A 19,513-nucleotide genomic window follows, 5' to 3' on the forward strand; every position below is an offset into this window, starting at 1 on the left:
GTGACTGAATCACGTTGCTGTACGTTTGAAACTAACACGAAAGGTGAAGTTGATTGTTTTGGGGTGAAATGTCCTATAGATATCAATTAGGTCTAGCTGGTCCATTGTGTCATTTAAAGTTTGTGTTTCCTTGTTAATTTTCTGTTTAGTTGATCTATCCATAGTTGTGAGTGGGGTATTAAAGTCTCCCACTATTATTGTGTTACTATTAATTTCCTCTTTCATACTCGTTAGCGTTTGCCTTACATATTGTGGTGCTCCTATGTTGGGTGCATATATATTTATAATTGTTATATCTTCTTCTTGGATTGATCCTTTGATCATTATGTAGTGTCCTTCTTTGTCTCTTTTCACAGCCTTTATTTGAAAGTCTATTTTATCTGATATGAGTATTGCGACTCCTGCTTTCTTTTGGTCTCCGTTTGCATGAAATATTTTTTTCCAGCCCTTCACTTTTAGTCTGTATGTGTCTCTTGTTTTGAGGTGGGTCTCTTGTAGACAGCATATATAGGGGTCTTGTTTTTGTATCCATTCAGCCAGTCTTTGTCTTTTGGTTGGGGCATTCAACCCATTTACATTTAAGGTAATTATTGATAGGTGTGGTCCCGTTGCCATTTACTTTGTTGTTTTGGGTTCACGTTTATACAACCTTTCTGCATTTCCTGTCTAGAGAAGATCCTTTAGCATTTGTTGAAGAGCTGGTTTGGTGGTGCTGAATTCTCTCAGCTTTTGCTTGTCTGTAAAGCTTTTGAATTCTCCTTCATATCTGAATGAGATCCTTGCTGGGTACAGTAATCTAGGTTGTAGGTTATTCTCTTTCATTACTTTCAGTATGTCCTGCCATTCCCTTCTGGCCTGGAGGGTTTCTATTGATAGATCAGCTGTTATCCTTATGGGAATCCCTTTGTGTGTTATTTGTTGTTTCTCCCTTGCTGCTTTTAATATTTGTTCTTTGTGTTTGATCTTTGTTAATTTGATTAATATGTGTCTTGGGGTGTTTCGCCTTGGGTTTATCCTGTTTGGGACTCTCTGGGTTTCTTGGACTTGGGTGGCTATTTCCTTCCCCATTTTAGGGAAGTTTCAGCTATTATCTCCTCGAGTATTTTCTCATGGCCTTTCTTTTTGTCTTCTTCTTCTGGGACTCCTATGATTCGAATGTTGGGGTGTTTCACATTGTCCCAGAGGTCCCTGAGGTTGTCCTCATTTTTTTTTTTTATTCTTTTTCTTTTTTCTTCTCTGCTTCATTTATTTCCACCATTTTATCTTCTACCTCACTTATCCTATCTTCTGTCTCTGTTATTCTACTCTTGGTTCCCTCCAGAGTGTTTTTTATCTCATTTATTGCATTATTCATTTTTAATTGACTCTTTTTCATTTCTTCTAGGTCTTTATTAAACATTTCTTGCATCTTCTCAATCTTTGTCTACAGGCTGTTTATCTGTAACTCCATTTTGTTTTCAAGATTTTGGATCATTTTTATTGTCATTATTCTAAATTCTTTTTCAGGTAGATTCCCTATCTCCTCCTCTTTTGTTTCACTTGGTGGGCATTTTTCATGTTCCTTTACCTGTTGGGTATTTCTCTGCCTTTTCATCTTGTTTAGATTGCTGTGTCTGGAGTGGGCTTTCTGTATTCTGGAGGTCTGTGGTTCCTTTTTATTGTGGAGGTTTCACCCAGTGGGTGGGGTTGGACGATTGGCTTGTCAAGGTTTCCTGATTAAGGAAGCTTGTGTCAGTGTTCTGGTGCATGGAACTAGATTTCTTCTCTCTGGAGTGCAATGGAGTTCCCAGTAATGAGTTTTGAGATGGGTCTATGTGTCAGGTGTGATCTTGGGCAGCCTGTATGTTGATGTTCAGGGCTATGTTCCTGCGTTGCTGGAGAATTTGCGTGGTATGTCTTGCTCTGAAACTTACTGGCTCTTGGGTGGTGGTTGGTTTCTGTGTAGGTATGGAGGCTTTTGGATGGTCTCTTATTACTTAATGTTCCATGTAGTCAGGAGTTTTCTGGTGTTCTCAGGTTTTGGGCTTAAGTCTCCTGCCTCTGGATTTCAGTTTTATTCTTCCAGTAGTCTCAGGACTTCTCCAACTATACAGCACTGATAATAAAACTTTTAGGTTAGTGGTGAAAAGATTCTCCCCCGTGAGGGACACCCAGAGAGGTTCACAGAGTTACATGAAGAAGAGGAGAGGGAGGAGGGAGATAGAGATGAGCAGGAGGAGAAAAAGGGGGACTCAAGAGGAGAGAGACAGATCTACGCAGCTGTCTGTTCCCAGAGTGTTCTCCGTAGCCCAGACACCCACAGAGATTCACAGAATTGGATTGGGAAGAGAAGGGGAAGGGAGGAAATAGAAGGTGAGGTAGAAAACGGAGAGTCAAGATTGGGGGAGAGTAATCAACACACTCCTGAATAAAAATGGGAACTGAATATTGGATTCTTAAATGTTCACAATTTATATCATATACTGAAAAACAAAAATTAAAAATCTAGAGTAGAGGTTAGACTCTTAAAAATACTATATTAAAAACAAAAACTAAAACACAAAAAATTTTAGAAATATATATGAAGTTTGGTTTAAAAATAGGGCTTCTCTTTTTTTTTTTTTGCAAGGTTATAGTGAAATGAAAATGAAAATTAAGGAGTAGTAGAGGAGTAATAGAGGACTTTAAAAGAAAATAAGAGAAAAAGAAAAAAGAAACGAAAAAAAAAGAAAAAAATTTTTTTCCTAATTAAAAAAAATCATAAAAATCTATGAAAATGAAAGTTAAGGAGTAATGGGGGAGTAATAGGGAATTTTAAAAGAAAATAAAAGAGAAAAAATAAAAAAAGAAAAGAAAAAAATTTTTTTTAATTAAAAAAAAAAAGGTAAAAATATATCTAGGAATTTCTCTGGAGCTGTTGCGGTCAGTGTGGTTTGGTTCAGTTTCAGATAGCTCCTCGTTCCAGCTTACACTTCTCGGTATCTACAGGCCCCTTCCAGTGTAGTCGGTGTTTCCTACAGGGATTTTAATCTGTTGCACCGGTGTTATCTACAGGGATTTTAATCTGTTGCACCAGCCCCTTCTGTAGCAGTTCCCTTTGTTTATTTGGCTTCTGTTTGCCAGTCCCTTCAGTGCCCAACTTCCGCCCTGACACACGCGGGCGGAGGTGGTCTCTTATTCAGGTTGCTAGTTCCGTCGTGCTGCGGGGAGGGGGGGCGCTGCTTTCCCTGTCTACGCTGCTCAGGCTCCCGGCTGTTCTGTATGGAGCGTGCCCCGCGCTGTGCGCGGTTCCAGCCCTCGGGTGTTCCACAAAGGCGCGGACTTGGTTGGGCCTGCGTTTTGTGCCTTCTCCATCCGAGCGGCTCAGGCAGCCAGGAGCTTGATGGGCGCACTCTCCCGGGGTGCGGTTCGCCTTCTCCCCTCCGCGGTCCCAGCCTCAGTTTCCGCCCACGCCAGTCGGGTGCGCGCGCCTTCTGCCCTCCGCGTCCCCACCCCCAGTCCCCGCCCGTGCCGGTCGGGTGCCTGCGCCCTGTGTCTCGCTGCGACCCTCCCGGCGGATGTTGACCATCCAGAATCATAGGAGGTCTTTGATTAGAAAGTGGAGGCCTGTTTGCAGTGCGGTAGGGGATGCGGTCCTTGGGGCCGAGCCTGCCCCTTTCCCCTCCCCCCTGCCTCCAGCCTCCGGCGGGGCTGGGCCGGTCCGCAGCCTGCGAGCTCTTCTCTGGACTTGCTCAGACCCTTTGTTCTGCGAAAGGCCGGCAGTGTGTTCGGGCGATTAATTTTCTCTCTCTCTCTTTTGCTATCCCACAGTTTAAGTTGGTATCTCACGTTAGCTCCCTCCGATTGCCTTCAGGGCACTCAGGCCCGGTCCTTACCCTGAGCAATGCAGCCCGCTCCTCTCCGTTCCACACCCACTTGCTGGTGGCGAATGCGGGCGTCTGGGGTGCTTTTCTGCTGGAAGTTGCTTTTAGGCATGTAATCTGTGGGTTTTATTTATTTTTCCTCCCAGTTAGGTTGCCCTCTGAGATTCAAAAACTTCCCCCAGACCCGCCAGTGCGAGGGTTTCCTGGTGTTTGAAAACTTCCTCTATTAAGACTCCCTTCCCAGGACGAGTCTCCGTCCCTAGCTCTTTTGTCTCTCTTTTTATCTTTTATATTTTGTCCTACCTCCTTTCGAAGATAATGGGCTGCTTTTCTGGGTGCCTGATGTCCTCAGCTAGCGATCAGAAGTTGTTTTGTGAAGTTTGCTCTGCGTTCAATTGTTCTTTTGATGAATTTGTAGGGGAGAAAGTGGTCTCCCAGTCCTATTCCTCCATCATCTTGGCTCCTCCCCAAATTATCTTTTAAAAAAGCTGTTTGACTCTAAGATGATTACCTTTTCTGGACCTTAGATTCATCATTTGTAAAATGAGAGGATTCAGTTCAGTTGCTCAGTCATGTCCGACTCTTTTTGCCAGGCCTCCATGTCCATCACCAACTCCCGGAGCAGTATGAAAATTTTACAGTATGAAAATGAGAGGATTAGACCTAATTATTTCTACTGCTAATTCCAGCACTAACATTCCTTGACTGTAGAAAGATAAATTACTTCCCCTTTCAACACAAAGGGCTTTGTCTATTCAGCCTCCCCCTCACTCTTTGAGGCAGATCTTAAGCTAACAGATTAAGAGGTTGGGTCTCTGACAGAACTGGCTCCAAATTCAGGATTTGTCCCTTGCTGCTGAGTCACTGTGTCCTGGAAAGTAATAAACAACACTCAGTTTCTATTTCCTTTTCTGCATTTCCTCTAGTAGTCTAGATATCAAAGCCTGGGTCCCAAAGGGAATTTATCTAACCAGGCTGAACCGAGCCCCTTTATTATTTTTTTTTTCTGATTTTTTATTTTTATTATACACTACAAAATACAATGCATGCTACACAATATGCCGTATAATCTACTAGCAGGGATAGAAGAGCATGACTGAGTTGTTCTTCATCAACCAGGAAAACGTTTCCTTAATCAATGTTCTCCAAACCCTTTGACACATAGTAACGGTTTACTCCAGAGACACGCCTATCTCTTTCCATCATATACCACTGATATGAATAGTGGGCAATCCTTTTTTCCTTGCCCCCGTTACTGAACCTGTGGATGTGCGCGGTGGCCATTCCCGGGATGAACAAGCACACGCCCATGACAGCGATCCCGAGGAGAACCTCGAACCACATCGCGACGCCGTTCCTGAGGCCAAACACCCGAGCCCCTTTAGAAGTGGAATTATTTGACTTGTTCATCCCACAGAAAGTTTGAAAGGACACCGGTGAAATATTGGGCCATTGAGAGTCTTCCCTTTTGAAGATTTAAACTATTTTTTAATAGTTTAATAGTCTCTTTAATGTGTGAAGACATCACCAAGGCAAAATGGGCTTTTCATTTCTAGGAGGCCCAATTAAGAGTAGATGTGGTAAAAGGGCTAGGATTAGGACCTCTAGAGAACGGTAGGCTTGAGACGAGGTATGTGACAGAAGGCATCACTTTAAGGAAGTCTAGGACCTCATCTCCAGTGTCCCATCAAACTGCCTGGAGACTGAGCATGTTCTAATACCACAGTGCCCTGAGATATACCTGTGACTACCAAAGGGTCACGGACTCTAGTGAGAACATTTTCTTGTCTCAATGTGGATGAGAACAGACAAAAGAAGGTCCAGGATCAGCAAACTGTCAAGTGAGATAGAAGTAATTTGTCCTGAACTGGAAGTCAGATTTCTTGCAAAGTTAGATTTGAAACTGGGGTTATGAGAAGACTAGTAGTAAGCATCCTTGTATCCCAGGGATAAATCTCACTTGACTTTGGTGTGTGATCCTTACAATGTGCTGTTGAATTTATCATACTAGTATTTTGTTGAATTTTTTTTGTCTAAATTCATGAAGGTATTGGCCTGTAATTTTCTTTTTCTTTAGTATCCTTATCTGGCTTTGGTATCAGGGTAATGTTAATCTCATAAAATGAATCTTGGCATAGTCTCTCCTCTTCATTCACTTGTTTGTTTTTGGCAAAGTTTGAGAACTGGCATTAAGCTTTCTTTAAAGGGCTTCCCTGATAGCTCAATTGGTAAAGAATCTGCCTGTGATGCAGGAGACCCTGGTTCGATTCCTGTGTCAGGAAGATCCCCCAAAGAAAGGATAGGCTACCCACTCTAGTATTGTTGGGCTTCCCTGGTGGCTTAGTTGGTAAAGAATCCACCTGCAACGTGGGAGACCTCAGTTTGATCCCTGGGTTGGGAAGACCCCTTAGAAAGGCTACCCTCTCCAGTATTCTGGCCTGGAGAATTCCATGGATTGTATAGCCCACGGGGTGGCAAAGAGTCGGACACTGAGCAAATTTCACTCTCACTTTTCACTTTCTTTAAATGTTGGCATTAATCCATCTTTAAAGGGCTTTCCTGATAGCTCAGTTGGTAAAGAATTTGCCTGAAATGCAGGAGGCCCCAGTTCGGTTCCTGGGTCAGGAAGATCCTCTGGAGAAAGGATAGGCTTCTTTAAATATTAGGTAAAATTAACCTGTGACGCCATCTTGGGCTTTTCTGTTAGGAAGTTTTCCATTACTTGTTATTGGTCGGTTCAGATTTTCTATTTCTTCATAATTCAGACTAGGGAAGCGTTAGAAGTGTTAGTCACTCTGTCACGTCCAACTCTGTGACCCCGCCAACTGCATAGCCCACCAGGCTCCTCTGTCAGAGAATTTTCCAGGCAAGCATACTGGAGTGGGTTACCGTTTCCTTCTGCAGGGGGTCTTCCCGACCCAGGGATGGAACCCCGGGCTCCCGCGTTGTGGGGAGACTCTTTACATTTGTTCATAATAGTCTCTTATAATCCTTTTACTCCTGTGGTATTGGTTTCTGACTTTACTGATTTGAGTCTTCTCTCTCTCTTTTTTTAATGTAGCTAAAGTTTTGTCAATTTTATCTTTTCAAAAAACCTACTTTAATTTTGTTGATTTTTAAAATTGTTTTTCTCTTCTGTTGCACTTATTTCCGCTGTAATCTTTGTTGTTTTTTTTCTTTTTCGCTGACTGGAGTTTGCGTGTTCTTTTTCTAGCTCCTTAAAGTATAAAATTAGGTGGTTTGTTTGAAATTCCTCCTTTTTTTCATGTGGCTGTTTACTGCTATGAACTCCTTTCCTTGAAGTGCTTTTGCTACATGTACTTTCTTCAGCTATTTTATCTACTCATTCATTCAGTCTTCTATTCCTTCTCATAGTTTATAGTTACTATGGGTATATGTTTATTCCATATATATTTTCAATTTTTTGGTTGTACTTTCTTTTTAAAAAGATTTTTTTAAGGAACAAAATATGCAAATAATAAACTAAAAAATGATATTGAAAGTTACAACAGATTCTTTCCTGATCTTCCTAGTTTTTCTCTACGGAAGCAACTATTCTTATTAATTTATTGTGCATCCTTCCAAAACTATTCTGTTCAGTCATAATTTAGATGATTAAGATCAGGAAGAAATGATGGTAGATCTTGCTTATGATGATCTGTTCTCTAATAGCTCTTGTTCAAAGGCAGGTGATCAAAAATGGTAGCTTGAATCTGTAGCTAGTCCACAGATATGTCCTGTTTAAGACTAGGAAGGTGTCATGTTTTTACATCACTGGTAACTTAGTAACTTACTTTGCTTTTTATTTTATGTTCTGTGCCTTTAGACACATTTAAGAATTTGAACACACTATGCATGCCTCAGGGAAATAAAAACAGAAACCTTATATATCTCTCTATTGTATGATAGTCTTCTCCACTTAAATTCTTCTAATTATGTCAGTAGATTAGATCTCATTTTATTTTTCTTATCATATGATTTTATAACAATATTAAATATATCTGTCTATTTGAGGACAAGGTTTATTTGTTGGTGGTATTGGCTAAAAAAGAAAAAATGTTATTTTAATTTTTGATTATACATTATGACCCAGAGCAAGCTTCGGTTTAAGTACATCAGAACCACTTGGGGCACTTGCTAGAGATGTAGATTTTTTTTTTTTTTTCTCCTTTCCCTCCACTTTTCAGCCCTCACCATCCCCACCAGAGTCCTATTTAGTAGACTTGATATTGGATCCAAGAAGATTCTGAAGGAGGAAATTCCTGGATCATATTGGAAATACTGGTTTCCTGGCTGGGAAGGAGACCAACTCTAAGCCTATTTAAGAAAAACTTCATTTGCAGATGCAAAGTTTGTTGCTTTCTGGACAACAATCATTTGCACCTTTTGCTTTAACCTAAATAGAATCTCTAGTGGTGAAGTTCTCTTTTAGAATTAGAGGTGGTAGGATTTTGGTACAGAAAATGTCTCACACTTCACTCTTGCAGAGCAAATAGCAATGTGCCTTAGTGGTTCTGACCTTCTTGAGCAGGGTTATTGCACAGATGAAAACAACAGAATGACTGAAAGCAAAATTAATGCCATGCTTTGTGGAAAACAGAACACAAGAAACTTCGCTGATCAAATGGAAACTGGACTAAAAATAATAAGGTGGAAAATTAATTTTGTAAACATTACCACGTGGCATGGGCTTGTGCATTCACACAAGTCAAGTCCCTTTTCAGTTATCTAGGTAGTTGTGTTGGCTTTTGTTATATTGGGAAGCAAGTATTATATAGAAAATTTTACTTTAATGAGCCAGGACAAGAGAGGAACAGCAAGAGCAAACACAGCTAGTGCTGTGTTAAAAGTTTAGGGTCTTTTAAGCTCAGGTATCAGCAATCTGTACCTATTTCCATATGGTCTGCTAATGCTAAGGATTGTTTTCATTCTTAAATGGTTGGGGAAAAAAAAGAATACCTTGTGCCCCGCAAAAGAAATTACATGAAATTTCTTTGTCTCGATGTCTACAAACGAAGTTTTGTTATAACAGAGCCATGCCATTTGCTCAAAGCCTATTTATTTATTATCTGGCTCTTCACAGAAAAATGTTCCTGATCCTTGACTTAGCACAACCCTCTCCTGAAAACTGTTATTCCTTGAAGGAGGCATTTTAAGCATCAGAATTTTAACCTCTTTCTATTTGCAATTCACCCCCTAGTTAATTTTCTATTTCTCTGGGACACTTTCATATTCATACTTTTTGTTATTCAAACAACTGCTGAAGAAGAAACAACGTCTTAATTTCTCACTATCCTTTGTTGCAGAAACATGTGGTGTTCATTCACAGTACCTGAGACCTGCCTATCCGACCAAAACCTTCCCAAATCATTATACCATTGTCACGGTGAGTGCCTGGTCCAATGGCAAGACTGACAGACCCTCGATGGGCAACTGACCACACCAGACATGCTGAGGCAGGAGCCGGCCAAGCCACAGATTCAGGATCATGTGCGGTAGCGATCACAGCTTAATACAGGCTGGGAAGGAATGTCTGAGTATGAGGCCAGTCCAGGGCTATGAGATGTTATTTATGAACGAGTGTCCCAGTGTTCAGCTCATTTATCTCTGTGACAGGCCAGGATAGCCTCTGGGACGTGGGAAATACTTTCTGCTCTGATCTTTTGATTAGACCCCATTTATCTGAACGTCTGTGAAAACGGTAGGCTATGTATGAAAACAGCCTCTTTGATGTGGAGAATCTCTTTCTTATCTAGTTTTTAAAATTATATTTAACTTGGTGAAGTCTCCTGTTTCTTAGTTGGATTCAAACTGGCTATATCTCTTTGAATAAAGCAAATAAAGCAATGAATTCTCCTCAGTGTACAAGAAGATGTACGTGAAATGATAAAAATGAACACAAAGGAAGATTAAGTTTTTTAATATTTATAGATTCAGGGCACATCTTAAGGAGTCCTCTGCCTCAACCTTTATTGCCAAAGAATATTATATTTTTACTACTTTGCATTTAGTCTTTTATTACTATTGCTCAATCATGTCCGACTCTTTACAACCCCATGGACTGTAGACCCCCTGGCTCCTCTGCCCACGGGATTTCCCAGGCAGGAATACTGGAGTGGGTTGCCATTCCCTTCTCCAGGGGGTCTTCTTGACCCAGGGATCAAACCCGGGTCTCACGAATGAGCAATAGTATAGGTCTACATGTATAGGTCTACATACATAGTACATAATACATATCTGTGTGCGTGCTCATACATATATATGTATGTTGTTGTTTAGTCGCTAAGTCATGTCTATCTCTGTTGCAAGCCCATGGACGGCAGCCTGCCAGGCTCCTCTGTCCATGGGATTTTCCAGGCAAGAATACTAGAGCAGGCTGCCATTCCCCCTCCAGGGGACCTTCCTCACTCAGGCTGAACCCACATCTCTTATATCTTTGCATTTGCAGGTGGATTTTTTTTTTTTTTTTTACCACTAGCACCACCATATGTCTATATAAATAAGGGATTATGCATAAGTGCTATTAATATTCAATATATGTGCATGTATCCATATTCATATAATAGTAATGTTCTGAAATAATGACCCTAAAATTCTATCTAAATGTAGTTATAACTGCCTATGGTATCATAGACATTCAGTGAGAATGTGTGGAATGATTGAATGAGTCTTTGTGACCGGACTGAACAAATGACTGGATTGATGGATGAGTGACAGGGAGAAGCACAGAGACTTGGAAGGCTTCCTTCTAGAGCGCTGATAACACATTTTAACCCATTGGCCAACATCTGATACTTAATAGATTCTATGTAACAAATATCTTGTTCTTATTGCCAATAAACCAGTGTCTAATCATTATTGTAATATAGAATCTATAATTAGTTATTAATAACATAAGAGTTACATTAAAACCATAAACATGAATCATCTTCCTAACATCACTCGTTTGCAGCTATGGACCATGGTGGAACTGGTATATATGTAACAATAATATATGTATTTGGGCTCAGATCTAGGGGTTTTATATTGAAAGGTATATGACTTCTTTTCAAATAAGAGTTATAGGTCTTATGCTATTTCAATTTAAATACATGTTTTGTTAATGTATTATTTTACCTTAAATCTTTTTTTCTGAAATTATCATTTTAGGGGTTATATCCAGAATCACATGGCATCATTGACAATAATATGTATGATATAAACCTCAACAAGAATTTTTCACTTTCTTCAAAGGAGAAAGATAATCCAGCTTGGTGGCAGGGGCAACCGGTATGTGTCATTGTCCATTTCCCCACATGACAATGGATCACTCTTCTCTCTTCACTCTGAGTTCTATGTTGTCTTTTTAATTTCTCAGGGCTAGGGGTGGGAAGCTGAAAATAGTTTCAGCACAATTTATAATTATGATTTGAATCTTTTCAATGTGTATAATTGTTCACCTAAGTTGCCTTGAGACTTGGATGTTGGTTTATAAATATATCAACCTGGAAGTTACTCAGAAAGATTGTCTGTTAAGTTTTTAACTCATTCTATTTTATAAATCTTTAAAAGGGAGAGAACAACTGTACAATTTTACCAATTTGAAAAATGATCTTTCTTATTGCCTTCCTACGCATTTTGATTTTTGAAGTGGATACCTAATTAGTAACTTTTTAAAACTGCTGCAAGTAGAAATTCAAAATAATTTCAACACCTTTTAAAAATTAAATGCATTTTGCAATGGTTTAATATTGTTCAGTTTCTCATAAATAGCATCATTTCTAATCAAACTGATTATTTTCTTGACCTCCACTTATTTGAAATTTTCTCTTCTTATAGATCTGGCTGACAGCAATGTATCAAGGTTTAAAAGCTGGTACTTACTTTTGGCCAGGATCAGATGTGGCTATAAATGGCACCTATCCTTCCATATATAGGGTTTACAACAGGTAGGAAAACACCTGCAAATGTAATCCCATCTAGGCAGGAATGATTTGAGGTTTTTTTGTTTGTTTTTTTGGTCTTAATCATAATGATAATTTTATTTTTCCAGTTATTTGGGCCAAAAATCTTGAAGTCAGTGTTGATTTCTCCCTCTTACATCCCTTATCCAGTTGTCAGTAAATGCTTGTGCCTCTAATTCAAGATATATGCAGTCTGAGAATTTTTGATTACTTCCAGCACTAACAATGGTTTGAGGTGTCATCCTCTTTTGCCTGTATTACCTCAGTTGCCTTTTGACACATCTCCCTCTTTATATGTTTGTTTCCTATAATCATCAATTCATCAGCCAGAATAATTATTTTAAAAAAGCAAGTCTGAATATGATACTGTTTTGCACCCCTCACTTTCAAGGCTCCCAGTTTTGTACAGAATACAGCCAACAAGCCCTGATTGGAATGAGTCCTGCTATCCCCCTGCCTCTTAGACTCCTTTCCTACTATTTTCCTGGGTTTTCTCACCCCTCTCAAGCCATACTGACCTTTTTGGTGACCCCAGTATACCAGGACACCAAGCTTGCTTCCACTGCAGGGCCTCTGCGAAGGCTGTTCCTCTGCCCCATATAATCTGCCTCCATTTATCTGCATAGCCTGCCCCCTCACCTCCTTCTGGCTGTTGCTCAAAAATTACCTTCTCAACATTGTCTTAGCCTGATCACACTAAGATTTCAAATTCAAATCCTCCCACTTGAGTTTCTCCAGTGCCGCTTATTCTGGTTCTCATCTTTTTTTTTCCCCCATAGCATTTATCACCTTTTAATATACTATGTAATTTATTTTGGGGCATCACTGACTCAATGGACCTGAGTTTGAGCAAACTTAGGGAGATAGTGAAGGACAGGGAAGCCTGGTGTGCTGCAGTTCAAGGGGTCACAAAGAGTCTGACACAACTTAGCAACTGAAAGACAACAAAAGGCCTATTTATTGTTTGTCTTCCTCGACCAGAATGTGACCTCTAGGAAGGAAGCCATCTTTGGTTTTCTCACGGATACATTCCATTTAAAAGGAACAAAATGATGGCTGACAATAGATAGTACACGTAACTGCACAAATGAATGAACAAAAACAAGCAAATTGAATGGATGAATAGTGACTAGTGTAAAACAATTTTATTTTAATTGGAGTAACAGTGAAGGTGAGATGAATGAGAAGGAAAGAAAGCAATACACAATTTATATCAAGGCACAAGTATCTCTGTATAGGTGTTGAAAACAGGAATCTCTTCAAGTAATATTGAATCCCTTTCAGTGTTCTTTTTAGTATATGAATGAACACAAAAGAAACATCTGAAAATATCAATCTGCCTTCTTGAGTAGGAATATAATGAAGTTCTCCTTGATTTGATGAATTTTTTAAAGTTATGTTTACTTTTCATTTCAGAAGTGTCACATATGAAGAGAGGATCTTTACACTGTTAAAGTGGCTGGACCTACCCAAAGCTGAAAGGTAATACCTGGTATCAGGAAAGTGCTGGCTGAGCAGGATATCTGTGGGAATAAAGTGAAAGTACTTCATTACGTTAAATGACTATTCTGAGGGTGGGGGAAGCTTGGCATTTCCTTTCTATGGGCATTTTTAAAGAATTATTCCTAAAACTAGGCACTTAAAGAAAGAACTTGTGTGGCAGAACAAAGGGTCAGTGAAAGTCACAAACCAGGAAACACAAGGGCTGAAGCACACCACAAGAGGCCTTAGCAGCAAGAACAAGACAGATTTTTCAGAACTGAGTCAGACCAGCGCTTGCATCCTGGAAGGTCTTGTTTACTTCCTACTGGCCCACCGTTCCTGCCAAGGCCAAGTGGAACCGCTGGGCCTGGATGAAGAGAAGGAAGTGAAAGAGAAAGTCACTCAGTCATGTCTGACTCTTTGCAACCCCATGGACTATACCGTCCATGGAATTCTCTATGCCAGAATACCGGGGTGGGTAGCCTTTGCCTTCTCCAGGAAGAGAAGAAAAGGCCAGAGAAAAAGAGGAGGAGCTGCCACAAAGTTCCAGATCTACGAATCTCCCAGATCCAACCTGTACCTTTATTCCAAATGGATAACATCTCTCTGTTTCGATTTTACCCCTAGACCCAATTTTTACACCATATACGTGGAGGAACCTGATTCTGCAGGACACAGTTATGGACCAGTCAGTGCCGGAGTAAGTTTTTCTTTTTTAAACAAGGGTAAAATCATCTGACCTTCACCTACAACATGAAATGCTATTCTTTAATTTCCACTGAATACAAGTGTATGTGATATATATATGAAGACATAAAAATAGCTAAAAATATAAAAAATTATCTGCTTTATTAGTTACAAAATAGTTGAAAGTCTGAAAAGAATATCTGTCTTATTAACTGCATCTTGATTAATTTGATAACACTTATTGTATACTTAGATGCAGTTTGTTACTTCATGTAACAAGAACATCAAGGCTAGATCCTATGTGTCAAGATGTTAATGTACCCCATTTCAAGCCATGTCACCTGAAAGTCCATTGTGGACTATCCAGCTGTCCATCAAAGCAGAGCTCCAATAAGAATTCCTTATAATTAGACAATATATTACTGATCAGGCAGAATTATTCCCTGTCTAGACCCCCGTGATAATTGAAGTAGACTCTTCAATACTTGTCTCTTCATTATCTAAACCATTTTGTATTTATTACAGAAATACAGTTCTTAAGTATGATTTTTTTTTAGAAAAGCTGATTCTCTTCTAAAACCCACTCAAGCCTGCATTGTCCCAGACACAGTGTAAGGGAGCAGTGTCCCATTAGTGTGGTGTCTCCCTACCCCATGGAGATCACATCATGGCTGTCCTCTGTTGGAATGCAAGTGTGTTTATTCTGCTAGTGTGACTTAGCTGCTGGTCAGAAATAACCTTCTTCTTCCTTCTCATTAAATCAAAATGATTTCTAATATAGGCTGTGCTCAAGTCTGACCACTTTGAACCCACTGTTTTTTTTTCAGTTGCTCAGTTGTGTCTGACTCTTTTGCAACCCCATGGACTGTAGCTCGTCAGGCTCCTCTGTCCGTGGGATTTCCCAGGCAAGAATATGGAGTGGGTTGCCATTTCCTACTCCTGGGGCTCTTCCTGACCCAGGGATTGAATCCATATTTCTTGTGTCTCCTACCTTGCCTGACAGACTCTACCACTGAGCCTCCAGGAAAGCTTCTTGAACCCATTAGTCTTTTTTTATATTCCTACACCACCCTTGACTCACAGAATTCAAAACTTAATCAGGTTATTCTAAGAGTGAATTCAGTTCAGTTCAGTTCATTCACTCAGTCGTGTCTGACTCTTTATGACCCCATGGGCTGCAGCATGCCAGGCTTCCCTGTCCATCACCAGGAATTTACTCAAGCTCATGTCCGCTGAGTCAGTGATGCCATCCAACCACCTCATGCTCTGTCATCCCCTTCTCTTCCTGCCCTCAATCTTTCTCAGCATCAGACTCTTTTCAAATGAGTCAGTTCTCTGCATCAGGTGGCCAAAGTATCGGAGTTTCAGCTTCAGCATCGTCTTTCCAACGAATATTCAGGACTTATTTGCTTTAGGATGGACTGGTTGGATCTCCTTGCTGTCCAAGGGACTCTCAAGAGTTCTCTCTAACACCACAGCTCAAAAGCATCAATTCTTCAGCACTCAGCTTTCTTGATAGTCCAACTTTCACATCCATACATGACTACTAGAAAAACCATAGTCTTGACTAGATGGGCCTTTGTTGACAAAGTAATGTCTCTGCTTTTTAATATGCTGTCTAGGTTGGTCATACCTTTTCTTCCAAGGAAAAAGTGTCTTTTAATTTCATGGCTACAGTCACCATCTGAAGTGATTTTGGAGCCCCCCCCAAAATAAAGTCTGTCACTACTTCCACTGTTTCCCCATCAATTTGGCATGAAGTGATGGCACCAGATGCCATGATCTTAGTTTTCTGAAGTTGAGCTTTAAGCCAGCGTTTTCACTCTCCTCTTTCACTTTCATCAAGAGGCTCTCTAGTTCTTTCTCGCTTTCTGCCATAAGGGTGGTGTCATCTGCATATCTGAGGTTATTGATATTTCTCACATAATCTTGATTCCAACTTGTGCTTCCTTCAACCCAGCATTTCTTATAATGTACTCTGCACAGAAATTAAATAAGCAGGGTGACATACCCCTTTTCCTATTTGGAACCAGTCTGTTGTTCCATGTCCAGTTCTACCTGTTGCTTCCTGACCTGCATACAGATTTCTCAAGAGGCAGGTCAGATGGTCTGGTATTCCCATCTCTTGAAGATTTTCCACAGTTTGTTGTGATCCACACAGTCAAAGGCTCTGGCATAGTAAAAAAAGCAGAAGTAGATGTTTTTCTAGAACTTTCTTGCTTTTTCGATGATCCAATGGATTTTGGCAATTCGAACACTGGTTCCTCTGCCTTTTCTAAATCCAGCTTGAACATTGGGATGTTCATGGTTCATGTACTGTTGAAGCCTGGCTTGGAGAATTTTGAGCATTACTTTACCAGTGTGTGAGATGAGTGCAATTGTGTGCCAGTTTGATGATTCTTTGGTATTGCCTTTCTTTGGGATTGAAATGAAAAGTGGGCTTTGCCAGTCCTGTGGCCACTGCTGAGTTTTCCACTTTTGCTGGCAAATTGAGTGCAGCACTTTCACAGCATCGTCTTTCAGGATGAAATAGCTCAGCTGGAATTCCATCATCTCCACTAGCTTTGTTCGTAGTGATGCTTCCTAAGACCCACTTGACTTCACATTCCAGGATGTCTGGCTCTAGTTGAGTGATCACACTATTGTGATTATCTCGGTCGTGAAGATCTTTTTTGTACTGTTCTTCTGTGTATTCTTGCCACCTCTTCTTAATATCTTCTGCCTCTGTTAGGTCCATACCATTCTGTCCTTTATTGTGCCCATCTTTACAGGATATGTTCCCTTGGTATCTCTAATTTTCTTGAAGAGATCTCTAGTCTTTCCCATTCTGTTGTTTTCCTCTGTTTCTTTGCATTGATCACTGAGGAAGGCTTTCTCATCTCTCCTGGCTATTCTTTGGAACTCTGCATTCAAATGGGAATATCTTTCCTTTTCTCCTTTGCCTTTCACTTCTCTTCTTTTCACAGCTATTTGTAAGGCCTCCTCAGACAACCATTTTGCCTTTTTGCATTTCTTTTTCTTGGGGATGATCTTGATCCCTGCCTCCTGTACAACGTCAGAAACCTTTGTCCATAGTTCATCAGGCACTCTGTCTATCAGATCTAATCCCTTGAATCTCTTTCTCACGTCCACTGTATAATCATCAGGGATTTGATTTAGGTCATACCTGAATGGTCTAGTGGTCTACTTTCTTCAATTTGATTCTGATTTTGGCTATAAGGAGTTCATGATCTGAGCCACAGTCAGCTCCCTATCTTGTTTTCCTTGACTATATAGAGCTGCTCCATCTTCGGCTGCAAAGAATACAATCAATCTGATTTCAATGTTGACCATCTGGTGATGTCCATGTGTAGAGTCTTCTCTTGTGTTGTTGGAAGAGGGTGTTTGCTATGACCAGTGTGTGCTCTTGGCAAAACTCTAATAGCCTTTGCCCTGCTTCATTTTGTACTCCAAGGCTAAATTTGCCTGTTACTCCAGGTATCTCTTGACTCCCTACCTTTGCATTCAAGTCCCCTATTATGAAAACAATTTCTTTTTGGGGTGTTAGTTCTAGAAGGCCTTGTAGGTCTTCATAGAACCATTCAACTTCAGCTTCTTCAGCATTACCGGTCGGCGCATAGGCTTGGATTACGGTGATATTGAATGGTTTGCCTTGGAAACTAACAGAGATCGTTCTGTCGTTTTTGAGATTGCATCCAAGTACTGCATTTTAGACTCTTTTGTTGACTCTGATGGCTACTCCATTTCTTGTAAAGGATTCATGCCCACAGTAGTAGATATAATGGTCATCTGAGTTAACTTCACCCATTCCAGTCCATTATAGTTCACTTATTCCTAAAATGCTGATGTTACTCTTGCCATCTCCTGTTTGACCACTTCCAATTTGCCTTGATTCATGGACCTAACATTCCAGGGTCATATGCAATATTGCTCTTTACAGCATCGAACTTTACTTCCATCACCAGTCACATCCATAGCTGGGTGCTGTTTTTGCTTTGGCTCCATCTCTTCATTCTCTCTGGAGTTATTTATCCAGTTATGGTCTCCAGTAGCATATTGGGCACCTACCAACCTGGGGAGTTCATCTTTCAGTGTCCTACATTTTTGCCTTTTCATACTGTTTATGGGGTTCAGAAGGCAAGAATACTGAAGTGGTTTGCCATTGCCTTCTTTGGTGGATCACGTTTTGTCAGAACTCTCCACCATGACCCATCCTTCTTGGGTGGCCCTACACAGCATGGCTCATAATTTCATTGTGTTAGACAAGGCTGTGGTCCATGTGATCAGATTGGTTAGTTTTCTGTGATTGTGGTTTTCAGTCTGTCTGCCCTCTGATGGAGAAGGAAAGAGGCTTATGGAAGCTTCCTGATGGGAGAGACTGATTGAAGGGGAAATTTGGTCTTGTTCTGATGGGCAGGGCCATGCTCAGTAAATCTTTAATCAAATTTTCTGTTGATGGGTAGGGCTGTGTTCCGTCCCTCTTATTTACCCGGTGCCAAACTATGGTGGAGGTAATGAAGATAATGGCACCCTCCTCCCAAAGGTCCCATGCATGCACTTCTACACCCAGTGCCCCCAACCCTGCAGCAGGCCACCGCCGACCCACGCCCCCGCCGGAGACTGCCGGACACTCACGGGCAAGTCTGGGTCAGGCTCTTGTGGGGTTACCACTCCTCTCTCCTGAGTCCTGATGCACAAGGATCTGTTTGTGCCTCCAACAGGTGGAGTAACTATCTAAGACATATTCACCATCTCTTCTTTTCCATTTTAATTGTTATGCATGTTTGATTTGATTTGAGAGGGCATACTCTAATCGGAGGCTTCCAAGGTGGCTCAGTGGTAAAAAACCCACCTGATAATGCAGGAGACACAGGTTCTATCCCTGGGTCAGGAAGATCCCCTGGAGCAGGAAATGACAACCCACTCCAGTATTCTTGCCTGGAAAATTCCATGGACGGAGGAGCCTGGTGGGCTACAGTCCATGATGGGGTCACAAAGAGTCAGACACGACTTAGCGACTAAACAACAACAGCTCTAATCTGCCTTTATCTGATCCCTATGGCTGACATTAGGCACCTTATCTTTTTCTTCTATAGAGTGCTCTAGTTCAGTATCCAAATAAATTTTAAGTGTAATTTGGAAAAGAGCTTCAAAGGAACAGATCAGGATTTCCTGAGAGATCTTGAGGGGTTAACGTAGTCTGGGTTAGGGCTGGTTAGAAAGTTCTCTGAATAACAAAAAGGAAAAAAAGTTTGCAAATGGCCTGATTAAGGCAGGAGCTGAACATGTTAGAGGAACACATAAAATGAGCAATGGATGGACAGACAAATGGGTAGGTGGCTAGACACACAGATAATATGATGATGGTAAAAATAATAATAGCAGCTACCTCCTACCGTGTGCTGCTCTATGCCAGGTGCTGTGTGGATTGCCAAAGGAAAACCATCTCCCACTAATGTCTGGAGCACTATGAACTAGAGGAGTGGGCCAAGGGAAAACCTAAAAGAGGAGGCAGGCGCGAAATCTTTCAAGTTCTTCTAGGCCATAAAACGTGCAATG

General features: G+C 40.8%; 2 protein-coding genes across 2 annotated transcripts in view; one reads left to right on the forward strand and one right to left on the reverse strand.

Annotated features, from left to right (window-relative positions):
- The window catches only part of ENPP3 (ectonucleotide pyrophosphatase/phosphodiesterase 3), a 79,665-nt gene that overhangs the window by 23,938 nt on the left and 36,214 nt on the right, over positions 1-19,513 (forward strand). Inside the window, exons 7-11 of the mRNA XM_043457408.1 lie at positions 9,149-9,228; positions 10,992-11,111; positions 11,661-11,770; positions 13,202-13,267; positions 13,895-13,967. Of these exons, the coding sequence (XP_043313343.1) occupies positions 9,149-9,228; positions 10,992-11,111; positions 11,661-11,770; positions 13,202-13,267; positions 13,895-13,967 (449 nt within the window). The remainder of the gene's footprint in view (positions 1-9,148; positions 9,229-10,991; positions 11,112-11,660; positions 11,771-13,201; positions 13,268-13,894; positions 13,968-19,513) is intronic.
- Positions 4,839-5,209, reverse strand: LOC122434193 (NADH dehydrogenase [ubiquinone] 1 alpha subcomplex subunit 1-like). Its single transcript, XM_043457409.1, has one exon. The coding sequence runs from the start codon at positions 5,184-5,186 to the stop codon at positions 4,974-4,976; it is 213 nt and encodes a 70-aa protein (XP_043313344.1). The 5' UTR covers positions 5,187-5,209; the 3' UTR covers positions 4,839-4,973.

This window comes from Cervus canadensis, chromosome 33 (genome assembly GCF_019320065.1).
Source record: "Cervus canadensis isolate Bull #8, Minnesota chromosome 33, ASM1932006v1, whole genome shotgun sequence".
Classification (NCBI taxonomy): Eukaryota; Metazoa; Chordata; class Mammalia; order Artiodactyla; family Cervidae; genus Cervus; species Cervus canadensis.

Coding starts and splice junctions, on each gene's coding strand:
- LOC122434193 (XM_043457409.1), bottom strand. CDS start 5,186: ATGTGGTTCGAGGTTCTCCTCGGGATCGCTGTCATGGGCGTGTGCTTG.